Here is a 12,274-nt window from a genome sequence, read left to right as displayed (position 1 = left end):
GTGAAAAAGATATTTCCCAGACGATTACACTTTATCTTTTGTTGGCCTCTGAGTGCTTTCTGTTAAATCTGCTAGTTGTTTAAGAGTAAGAGTCACATACTGTATATAAACACCATTCAGATGAAAAGAGCTTCTGCTGCAGCGCTCCAGATATCTTTTTTTTTTTTTTTTGCCTGCAGCCCATCAGCACCAACACGTAGTGAGCTACATCCACACAAATACATGAGCTTACATTCATGAAAGAAGTCAAACAAATGTTCACATGAAGCAGCACAGACAGCTTCATGAGTCATTTATCAGCTCTGATGTTACGCAGGACCAAAAGAGGGAGCTGACTTCACGTTTAGATTCAAGCATGGTTTAACTGTGACTTCGACTGTAGATTTGATTTCTATGCTACTCTGAATGTTCACATCAGATACAGCAGAGTAAATACTGCACATCATGTTCACTTCATACAGAAGAGGAAAAACCCTGTGTGACTACGCTGATCACTTCCTGGCAACTTGCTAATCAGCAAGAAGAGTGTTAACCACAAGGCTGCTTCAAAAAACAAACATTTAGTGCGAGCCGATGTCCTTAGAATACTTCATTAGATATCTGGCCTTAAGACATCCTCTAACAATGTGTTCTTGGTTTGTGGTTTCCTATGTACATCTTGAAACATGAGGACTGTCCTTATCAACACACGCTCATACAGCTGTGTGATTTGTGGCTGTTTCAATGTCACAAAAAGACACCACACAAAGAGGTACACTCAATAAGATTATTTATGTTATTGTACAATCTGCATTTTTAACAAATAATAATAAAAAAAGATTAGTAACATGTACAGTATTCGAATGATCAGATCTGGTGTGGACCGAGGACTCCGCCTGCCTCGTCACATCGCGTCCACCCAGAGCTCCAGTGATGGGGGGAGGGGAGGGGAGGGGGGGCCAGTGCCTGGAATGACTTTCATGAACGCTCAAGTAGGTGTGTTTGCAGATATACGTGTGTGTGTGCATTTGTTTGTGTATGTTTGTTTCTGTGTGTGTGTGTGTGTGTGTGTGTGTGTGTGTGTGTGTGTGTGTGTGTGTGTGTGTGTGTGTGTGTGTGTGTGTGTGTGTGTGCTCAGCCAAAGTGTCTGCAGGAGGTGGAATGTCACATGGCGCAGGATGGGGGACAGAGGGGATGGAAGCAAAACATAAGAGTTTGGGGGAGGGAGGAAGAGAAAAACATGGAGGCAAAAGCAGCGGGGGCTCAGTTGGAGTAGATCTGGCCCTCAGGTGGCTGAGGAAGCTTCATGTTTTCCTTGCAGGTCATGAGCCGTCGCAGCTCCAGCAGCACCATCTGGATACTGTAGGAGTTTTGCCACTTGGCCAGTGCAGTCACCGCATGCATGTCCACCTGCACGACAGGAAACAAGTCAGCAAGGAGGGGTGTGACGTCACACATGGACTCTAACAAGAACTCCTTTATATACATGTACATACCACACCGTTGGAGGTGTGCACGCCATTCAAGTTGATCTTTGTCACAAATTTGACAAACGGTGGTGACTCTGGGTACTCTGGCCCACATTCAACCTTCAGATTGTACATCCTGTTTTCATAGCTTGTCTGTGGACAGAGACGGGGAGTAAGAGGTAATCGGACAGCATAATTTAACATCAACAAACAGCAGATAACAACCAACATAGACAACTTGATTATGGTGGAGGAGAAAACAACTGATCTATGTCCTAAAGAAAACAAATCTGTCCTCATTCAGCTCCAACAGATGTCTCTTATACTTGTCAAGTTGTTTCCACACACAGTTGAAAGCTTACATCTTGATGAACTGTGCTTCCTGTAGCTTTGTGATACTGCCTTCATTTCACTTTAACAACGATCGCAGCTTCCTTCATCACACTCTTCACGTCTGTCTGTAGATTTAATTTTCTCAGCTCGAGCAAAAAAATGAGTGCATCTGTGATACGTAGACATGACAGCCTTTTAACGTCCTAGTAACAAATTGCACATTTCTCCTTTAAGTGTTCACAAACAGTGCATCACTCACCCTCGGCGGGCCGAGGATCACTCCTCTCCATCGTGATAAAGTCATGTCCTCATCATCCTCCAGACCCCAGCTCACTGTTCCATCCCCAACACCTTTTTGGCCTTCCTCCAGCTCTTCCAGGAGCCGGAAATTGCGAGGAACTTTAACGCCTGTGTGTTAAAACACAACATCCAAAGTCAGACACATGCAACCTCGCAGCCCAACAATAAACGTGAAAATACAGCAACATTGATGAAAAGTCAGTTAACATGCAAAGGCTTCTGCCTGAGCAATGACTTGCAATATTAAAGGTCATGGCATGAATCACAGAATATGACAGGAACATAAGGAATGGCTTCATTGGACAGCTTTGAGCAGCCAGAGATCAGTGGCAGATGTTATTAATGTTATCATCCGGCCTGGACTCTGCTGCATCATGTGGCCTGTGCAGTAAGATGTGATTGTGCAGGCCTGTTCACTGATCCATGCAAATGACAAGCCACACTTTCAACTGGTGCAGCAGCAGCTTCACTCCTCTCCGGATCTATTCACCTCAACTCAATATGAATCATGTTTACATGACTGATAGGAGTCAAGTCTCCGAACACGCACGTCGTCGTTTATGACACACGGGATCAGATTAACAGATGATAACAGGAGGGTTACAATGATTTCTAATCCAGATTGTAAAATCCATTTCTTTAAGGAGAATATCTTAAATTAATCAGCAGGTTCTTCACATTGATGGTTGGATGTTTGTGCAGCGATTACCTCGCTGTTACCATGCTAAATGAGGGTTTTAAATATAAAATAACAGCGAGCTACACTTTGTTTAAAAAGCAGATGACACTAGCTGGATGTTCCTTTTGATATAACGGAATCTGAAGTCCCGTTAACGGTCCCATAATAAAGCATTGATCTAACTTGTCATGTTGGCTAAGCTAGCGGCGTCGCTGCCTGTTCATTGAAGCTTTACGTTAGCTTCCTAGTTTCTATAAAGCGAGTGCGACAGGTAATAAACACCTGAATTATTCAACCTTTAAACTACGTCATTTAAAGGAATTAAGCCGACCGTTAAACTACAGCTTATTATGGTGATTGATTTCTCTTACATTTACCTGATCCGGCGGCGACCGCCATCTTGTCGCTACACAGCATGCACGCGCACGTTGTTTTGCCATTGTGGTCAACGGTGCGTGCGTGCGTGCGCGCGCGTGAAAGAGACGCGAAGCCCCTCTCTCTTTGTTTGATGTTGGTTCATGTTTAAGCTTCTGGTCTACAGAAACTATTTAAATTCGTAAGTGAAAGACACTGAATGATGAGCAAAACAATTTATTTAAAATCAGAATTTGGAGGTAAACCTAATTTTGTTTTGGATATGAGTAGAAAATGTCTTCAGTGTTTAAATCATGGGAGTGAAAGTGGTTTAAATCTGCAAAACTGACCCAAAAAAAAACCCACACTGAAAGTGGGCCAGGCGGCTGGTGGCAGCTACATTTGGAAATCATGTGTTTTGACTTGTATTAAGAAGATTGTTACAGAGAAATGTAACATCATCTTGTTTACTAATTTTAGTAATAACACCTGGGCTTTCCTCACTGACACTGTCAAAATGTCATCCTTAAAAGCAACCTTTTTACCCTCTGATTTAAAAGTGGACGCCCAAACACACAAATGTGCATCGTGATTATAACAATAATTACAGAACACAAGTAAAGTCATTATCAACAGTTTATTTAGTTGAGTTATAAATACAGTTTAATATATACATTGTAAGTCTCCCAAATTGAAGACAACATAAAGGCATCAAGGCATTATTCTGATATCCAAAACTCCATCACCACTTTCTTACTAAACTAACAGCAACATCCACGTGAGTCCTGCCTGTGATTGAGTATGAGGCAAGTGATGGACAATTTAAATTCAGTCAATAACTTGTCTTACCCTTATCGCTGGTAAAAATGTACAGAACATTAACGGGGAGAGGATAAGGCAATCAAATTTATAAATCCAAATATTATAACAAACGTTTTTTTAACAAAGCATGTCAAACTGATAACTGCCCACACCACTTACCAACAAGTTCACTTGCTTTCACAATCACACACGGTCACAAAATACCCTTCAAATCCACGGATGAATACCCATCATCTGTAAGCATTAAAAAAACAAACCCTCGGTCTAATCACAAATTCAACTTAAAAAAAGGAGTCAGCTGTACTGATATATGGCTGCAGTAGAATCTATAATGCTTTTAGTCATCTATCTTTGGCCAACAGAATTTGACAGAAATTAAGAATTTGAACTACGTTCGTAAACAATAGCCAGAGGTTCACTAATGGAGTTTGATTTTTAACAAATTCATTTTAGACTACATGAATTACTCCAACAAGAATCCTGAGATCATCTGAAAACAATAAGAAAGAAAAAGTGAAAGCAGGTCAGATCTGAACTTAAAGCCAGACTTCAACTATGACAGCCTTAAACGTCAATCATCACAAGTCTCTGTGAGTGCAAAAAATATTTCATATACAGTATGGGCTTTAGTTCCCACATATTCAATTTCAAAGGTTTTTCGTTCTTAAACTAATTATCTGATTATATGATGTCTTGTCATTATTTCTAACCTTATAATAAACTATCATTCTATTTTTAAGCAGAGAAAATGTGCTAAAAATGTCATTATTTTTATCTTATTACAAAAAAGCTCTTTGCTGCAGCGCTGGAACATCCATTAGAGCCGAAGCAAAATGTCTTCTTTCGGAGACAAGTCATCAGTCAAGGTTCAAATGTGTCTACTGATCGCAGTTAGCGGTGCCAAAACGATATCTGCCTACTACCTTAAACTATGATGCAGCCGCACATTACAACATCTATTCACCAGAATGTATTGCACTATCCTACACGTACAACGCCCACCCCTCACAATACTTTAAGAGCACTAAGCAATCTGCAGAGTACTTCTGCTGCTGACCTATGGTGAATCATTGTATAGAATCAAGTATGAAGGATTCAATATATGGAATACATACATAGATGGAAAAAAAACAGAATTTTGGCTTAAAAATCTAATTTGTTCACTTTGAATATAACGCCAGAAGCTTCATAATTTTGGCCTTTAACCTGATCGACACAGACTGAACAGCAAGGTTACCATCTTCAATTTGAAAAAACCCTGCCAGGACGCCCTCAGAATGGAGATAACATTTCAGCAGTTCAAACTTGGAATCATTTGGTCAAGATTCGGGGTCTTTTTTTTTCTTTTTTTTTTAACCAATCACATGAGAGCAGGTGACCCAATCAATGTCTTTGCACAAGCAGACATGCGCTCTGCATGCATCTTTAGCTTTGTGTAAGTGCCATCTCATCTAGTAAAGCCAATTTGTCATGCAGTTCATTAAAATAAGCTACGTTTTTCCGCTCCACCTTTCTAACTATGTGTAAACAACGAGAAAAAAGGCATTTGAACCTAATCAGATGAGTTAAGACGTTGAGTTAAGGGCCTCTTATTACACTGCATAGTTATTGCCTGTACATTACATTTACAAACCACAAAGAACTAAAGACATGAAAAAAAAACAATCACATAATCTCATCTGCTCCAAGTTGGTCAGCCCTCACCAAAGCCCTTGTAACATCACCATGTTGGTTACTAAGACAGTACACATTGGCAACATTACACAGGCTAAATGTTACACTTTCTTCCCACAATACAAAAGAAGAGCAGGATGTAACGAGTGATATCAAGGCTACAAACAGTTGGCACAACTTTGGAATATCTGCGTCTGATCGACTAGAGACACATCCTATAAAAGACAGACTAACTGTTGCAAAGACACAGAAGTGCTGCAAAAGAAACAACAAACAGAGACACCATTACTGCATCTGTGGTGTGTAAGGCAGCTTGACCGAACTGAACGTGCCTCCTTATCGCAGAACTGTCTGTCAAATATGAAGTGAAAACGCTCTTCACAGAGGAGACGAGGTCAGCCTGTGAGAAGAAAGCTTAGCAGGGCCAGATTGACTCGGCAGAAAGACAACACTATTTGTGTGTATTTGACACAGACTGTACATTTTAAGGTATTAGCAGAGATTTCCAATTCAACATTGACTGCAGTTACATTTCAATCTGACTTTTCTCCGATAAAATTAAATAGCCTCAAAATGAGTCTATGTGTTCGCATGATCATGATATATACAAATGCAAACAAAAAAATAAACCCCAGTCCGATTGATGGAGAAGGAGAAAGTCTTTTATCGACTCTTGAAGTGTATCTGCAGCTATTGTTTGTCTCAGTTTGACACGATTTCACTATAAAACCTGGCTCTGTCTTATTGACATAAACTACTGAATATATTGCTATTTGACTTGAAAAAAAATATATTGATTAACATATTTCTAATCTCTGCCCATTTAATAGTCCCAAATGTGCAAAGGCAACATTTATGAAGCAGTTTGTTCTTTAACTATAAACATTGGTAAAGCATCCTTCATCACCTCAGCCCTGGAATTTACCACGGACCAAATCCACTTTTTTATTATTATCGACTGGAGATGAAACAGTTGAGATGAAAAGAGTGATCCAGGGAAAACAGAGAGCTAAAAATACAGTGATTTATCCACTCCAGATGAACAGTTGTGTCTCTGCAGGTGAAAAAAATCTTTCATTTACTCTTCTTCTGACTTTTTTTTTTTTTTTTTTTTGACAACAGAGAAAATATTTTTATCTCCTCTGAATGATATTTTAAACCATGTTTCTGACCACACCTTCTTTGCTAAATCCTCTGTAAGTCACAGTTTAAAAAAACCCAAAACAAACGGATAAGTCGTTTGACATAAAGAGTTTAGGATATATTGCATTTTGAAATAACGATCTCCGTGAGGGAGTGATGAAAAATATTACATTAAGAGAGCCCTCCTCTTGACAGACAACATGTGCAAGACTTAAAGCTATGGCATCAGAAACTGTTTGTTAGTTTTTTGTCTAATGGATTAAAGTTTAAGTGAGGCAAAAAAGGGGATGAGAAGTCTGGACGGAGCCAGCATCTTCTGAGGTAGGGTGCAGTTAGCCTGCAGCATTACTTGACTTTCTGAGCCCATTTCAGGTCGTCTGCTCGAGGCTTCTCTCCCGTCACACTCTGGATCAGATCCTCCAGGTTCTTCCAGAAACCCAGCTTCTCCAGAGGGTAGTTTAGCCATCCTGGAGACAAAAAGCTCAGTGACAATCTGCCCAAACCCTCGCACAATAAACACAAAGATTTCAGCTCAATCTCAAGTTGTGCACTTTGCTCGGACTGGATAGGATCCCTTTGAAATCAGGTCCGAGGGTAGGAGTTAAAACTTACACAATAGAAGGATTTATTTAGTATTAAGTTTTGTGAAAAGTGTAAAATGTGCTAATGTTGCACCAAAAAAAATAAGAATTATAAAAAGTAACAACAAGCCAATTACATACACCTCGGCACCTACATTAAACTTGAACTTCCACATCCCTTGTATGTCTTTCTTCAAACCCATTCTACAACTTCATGCTGCTATATTTGTGTCTGAGCAACAAAGCCACTTTAAACTGGATTGTTTGATCAGCATGAAAGATTACAGAGTCAGTATTTAGGATCATTTGACCACAGAATGCATTCGCCTGTTTCTGAGCTCAGCTAATTTCACCTTTGGTGTTTTTTTTCTGATTGTCTGCTCCTTTTGTGTGTATGTGTGTTTTTAAGTTAGCTTTGTTTAGCCAGCTCTCACCATTACATATATCTCAATTAGAATATTCAGTTAAATTCAGAAAACTAGATATTTCAACAGGTTATGAAAAGTGTACATGATTATTTGCTAAGGTTTGTGCTTCTTTTCCCACACTGCCGCAGTATGCAAAGCATTCTGGGGGCTTTCTTTTACTGCTCTGTTTACAGTCTGCATCTGAAAATACTGTGTTTACACGGCTAGTTTACCACAACCCTTGATTTCCAAAATAAACTAAACATACTACCTTTAAGCACAGACAAGCTCAGATTTATGGTCAAGTGTGGTCGGGGGATTTAGGACTGGAATGAAACACTACGCTAAGGCAATTGTTTTTGTTTATAATCCACAAGATTTAAAAAAAATAAATAAAAAAAAGACAGACAGACAAACCCGTAGTGATGCAGAAGTATGTCTCGTGAGGGGAGACGTGGTGGATGCGGTGGTGCTTGCGGGGAAGAATGATGTGACAGTCCTGCAGGAATGTCACCCAGCGAGGCAGGCCGAAGTACGTATGAGACCACTTGTGAATCTGGTTGGTTAGCGTCACAAAGATGGCTAGTGCAAACAAGTAGCAGTACAGAGGGTAGAGTTGATATATCTCCGCTGCAAAAAGGAGACACAGACAGTTGTTATGCATTGTAATTTTGAAGAACAAGCTGAGGATAGGAAAGGGAATTTCCTCGTTGAAGAAAATGTCAGGCTTGGTTTGTCGAGTGAAAACTCACCAGGGGAGAGGGTGAGGAAGTAGAAGGCCATGTTTGCTAGAGGGACTATGGTCAGCATGCAGTTGTCACCATTGGTCTCAATGAAATCGTGACGGGTGATGGCTGTGGGGTCGATGTGGTGCTCTCGAAATGGTCGTATAAAAGCCTGCAGGATGGATCAGACCATCCATATAGGAAGATAAACAAAGAATAAGCTCACTGTAAACACAGGGAAATGTTGTAAAATATTTACACTACAAACAGATTAAAAGGATGTGGATGTGTTACCTTTCCAAACACAGGAAGATCCACTGATCCCCATGTGTCAGCTCCCCAGTGCACAAGTCCAGACGCAAAGTCTGCTGTCAGAATTCCTGCCACTAAGGATGAGAGCGGCACAGAGAAAGAAATGAAGGAACAAGCAACGCTTGTTCTGACTGCCGCTCTGAAAGACAACAGAACTGATGATAATGCAACATCAGAACATTATATAATCCGCCTGTCAGTACTCACCAATACTAAACAAGATGTACCACAAATGTCCCAGATGGAAGTTGGCAAGTAGGTGAATGAAATTGAAGGCCATGAGAGAAAAGCAGAGGAGAACGCAGATCCATTCTTGACATCTTTTGCCTTAAAACAAACAAAGAAAATTCATTAGTAGTAGATTTTTTTTTTCCCATGACATTTTCTGATAAGATCATAATGACTAACTTGATGCAAAGTCAGACAATCCAAACTGAGAGGACCAAAGTTCAGTAAACTTTCAGGAGAATTTAGTATCAGATGCTTCTTCACAACAGAGACGTATTCCTCTGTACTTTTCCTGTTACTTGACCTGTGAGCTGCTTAGCATGAAATACCTGTCCCCAAATAACAACGGAGAGATGATGACAAACTTTAATGTTAAACCAAAATAGTCTATGTGAGGTACGAGTTTGAGGTTTTAATAGTTAAAGCAGCCAAAGTCTGATCCTCCACAAGCACAAGTATAAAGAGTTTAGGAGTATTTATACAATGGGCGTGAAGGGACTTTAATGCATTCATGTCTAAATCACACGAAGGAGTGTGGAGTGCTTGCTCAAAGAGATCTCTCCACGCCACTACTTTCTTGTTGCTCTTGAAGTAGCAGAGATCTTTGGCTGACTTAGCAAACAGCACTGTTATGAAAGGTCACAGCAGCTCTATGGCCAAATGAGGCTTGTGAGCCTTAAGCAGAGGCAGTGGATTCTTCTAACCTCTGCCTGATGCTCGAAATGTCAAAAGGACAGCAGCCACTCACAGCACCGATTCAAACCAATCTCACATGATTCCTATTGTGCAACAATAAAAGTGCGACTGTGGCAAACACAGAAGTGTCGCTGATTGTTCGGTGTCATCAAACACAGTTAAAGATACACTGTCGCTCTTATTACGGATTACATGATAAGAGTTATTTTTTTTTCTCAGTTTGTTACTTGGCAACTATACGCGGTATGCAAAGCCTTTCGTTATGTCACGCCACTAGTGGATACTTGAACCGGGTGAACAAGACTCAAGGGTATCGACTCACCTGGTGAGTATAAATTAGCCAGTTCTCGGGCACCGGCGTGTTGTGGACCCCATCGAACAGCACCTCGGCCCGGTCCCTGTGGTTCTGGACTCTGTATTACCCCACAGCCGTTCTCGTTAACCATTCTCGCCATTTCTCCGCTGTGTGGGCCCAGCCCCTTCAATTTTCTGTACTCACAGTGAGGAACCAACGTAATCGTCAACTTGTCAGCCCACAGACAGCGTACTGTTGTCCAACCAATCACGTCCAAGTCGATGAGCGCAGCAGCCAATCATCGGGAAATAAAATGTTCCACAGACTTCCGAGTGTCCAATAGGAGTACGCGATTCAGAGGACCGCATTTCCTGACCCCACCCGTCCGCTCTGCTCTCTCAGCCCTCTGCTGGATGCAGACCCGTTGCCAGGGGGAGCACAATTATTAACAGCCAATACGCATATTTTAATAATCCTATACGCAAACATCATGTTAAACATAACCAACAGCAATATGACCTGGTACACGAAGAAAAGATTCTGTAGTCATGTACATTTAACTTAATATATCTGATCAAATGTATCCAATATAAATTGTTGATTGATTTTGTTGCAATTATTTAAGTAACTTTCAAACAAAAATGTTTAAGATAGTATCTGATTATTTTGGTGGCATTAAACATAATCTTTATGTAATTCTAAATTAAGAGAATTTTTAATGAGTTTTTAGTTGACGAGCACTTCCTGTTATTTTGCGCCTTTTTCTGCTTTTGAATTCAGCAGTTATCATCTGGTCACAAGATATAAAGAAAGTGAGAATCATTTAGCACAACAATTTTATTTGGTTGACAAAGGAGAGTTTTTTTAATACTGCACTGTTAATGACAACTTGTGGGTGTGTGCTGCGCATAATATTTACTGTCTATGATGCTACATTAGAAAACAAAATTAGCAAGCAAAGTAATCCAGAGAGACAGAGACACTGTTGAGGTTATGCATGTTATGTTAATGTAGGCTGTCGTGTGATGGTATTGCACCACGATATCAGAAAGAAAGCAATAATAAAAGAAAACAATAAGCTTTATTTGAAAGTTAAATTGTAAGCAATTGCTGTTAATCTACGGCCAATTTTCAACACTAAAATACAGTTTTGATCTGTTTGCAATGCATTGTGATGCTCACCCTGAAGCAAACTGACAAAGGTCATAAACAGTATACTGATGTTTTAAATTACAGGACTCTAATTTTTATTTTTTATTTTTTTTTAAAGAGGGTCTTAAATTGAGAACTTGGAGCGCGATTAGTGTGGTATGTTAGGTTGTTTGTTTTTTGTTTCTAAAAATATGCTACTGCTTATTTTTCTCAGTTTTCTTTATTAAAATACCCCAAGCCATCAACTCCTGAATGGAGAATCTTTGGAGGATCATTTGAATTGCAGTTTTCAGAGAAGGAAACACAATATGGAGGACATGTGCTACACACCAACGAGACCTGCTTCATCAACATGCACCGGATGTTAAAACTACATATTAGACTCTTATTGATATCTTGTTGCATTGATATTGCGGAGGATGTTTGATACAGACAGATCCTCAGTAGCATTAGCTTGTCTAAGTATTGATTTTAACAAGTAACTTATGAGTGAAGCTTAGACTTACATTGTGTAAAAATATTACTACTTCTTATCGTCTACCACTAATAGTGGTCTACATTCCAGAGCAACCAATTTAGGGAGTGAACTTCGAAGTTTATCAGACGTTGAAGTACTCATTTTGATCCTGAAGCCAGTCATTTGGTCGAGTTTAGGCTGCAAATGCTTCTTGTTTGTACTTGTGGCGGAGCTAGCGCAGAGTGAGTGCGGAGCAATGACAAACAGTTCTGTGCTGTTTACAAAGTGTGATTAAATTGTTTTCTTTTAATTAATTCATAAGTCATAGAGTATCCTATTGTCATGGTGTGGCGATGAGTCTGTCTTAATGGATAAATTCCCTGTAGCTTCATTGATGTTTTTTCTGTCAACAGAGGGTTCACCACAACAAACTGATGGGGTACAGAGACTTAATAGAGTCCCACAGGAAGAGAATCCTCCTGACGAACCTCCTAGAAGAGAATGCGAGGATCCTTCGCTGTCCCTCCATGGCAGGTAACACAAGCAACGCTTGAAAAGCTTAAGCTAAGTTTTGTATGTGAGGCCAACCAACCATTTTCTGTGTTTGAGACACCATATTCAAGACAATGTTCGAAAGCTTGCAACCTCTTTGTACAGTAATGACAAAG

General features: G+C 40.0%; 2 protein-coding genes across 5 annotated transcripts in view; one reads left to right on the top strand and one right to left on the bottom strand.

Annotated features, from left to right (window-relative positions):
• LOC306833385 (uncharacterized protein) overlaps positions 1-12,274 on the top strand; it is a 66,411-nt gene that overhangs the window by 52,555 nt on the left and 1,582 nt on the right. The gene's annotated exons all lie outside the window — the stretch shown is intronic.
• On the bottom strand, positions 753-10,256 carry peds1 (plasmanylethanolamine desaturase 1). 4 transcript variants are annotated; one of them, XM_079358620.1, is made up of 8 exons: positions 10,025-10,226; positions 8,986-9,105; positions 8,761-8,852; positions 8,494-8,638; positions 8,159-8,371; positions 2,041-2,189; positions 1,476-1,601; positions 753-1,389 (listed from the first exon to the last, which is right to left on the bottom strand). In XM_079358620.1, exons 1-8 carry the CDS (start codon positions 10,155-10,157, stop codon positions 1,243-1,245), a joined length of 1,125 nt encoding a protein of 374 aa, XP_079214746.1. In that variant the 5' UTR covers positions 10,158-10,226; the 3' UTR covers positions 753-1,242. The 4 variants fall into 4 exon arrangements, with proteins under 4 accessions (XP_079214746.1, XP_079214744.1, XP_079214745.1 ...); XM_079358617.1 differs by lacking the exons at positions 753-1,389; positions 1,476-1,601; positions 2,041-2,189 and adding an exon at positions 3,733-7,220 and having other exon boundaries at positions 10,025-10,256; XM_079358618.1 differs by lacking the exons at positions 8,159-8,371; positions 8,494-8,638; positions 8,761-8,852; positions 8,986-9,105; positions 10,025-10,226 and adding an exon at positions 3,132-3,205.

The sequence above is a fragment of the Symphodus melops genome (genome assembly GCF_947650265.1).
Source record: "Symphodus melops genome assembly, chromosome: 13".
NCBI classification, from domain to species: domain Eukaryota; kingdom Metazoa; phylum Chordata; class Actinopteri; order Labriformes; family Labridae; genus Symphodus; species Symphodus melops.
The sequence above is the reverse complement of the archived record's forward strand: the minus strand, read 5'-3'. Positions and strand labels throughout refer to the sequence as shown.

Excerpts from the sequence above, each read along its gene's own strand:
- peds1 (XM_079358620.1), bottom strand. The coding sequence starts at position 10,157 with ATGGCGAGAATGGTTAACGAGAACGGCTGTGGGGTAATACAGAGTCCA. Across the intron at positions 8,372-8,493 it reads CTTCCTCACCCTCTCCCCTG|CGGAGATATATCAACTCTAC; the intron begins GTGAGTTTTCAC and ends TCCTTTTTGCAG. Across the intron at positions 1,602-2,040 it reads TGATCCTCGGCCCGCCGAGG|ACAAGCTATGAAAACAGGAT; the intron begins GTGAGTGATGCA and ends CTCTGTCCACAG.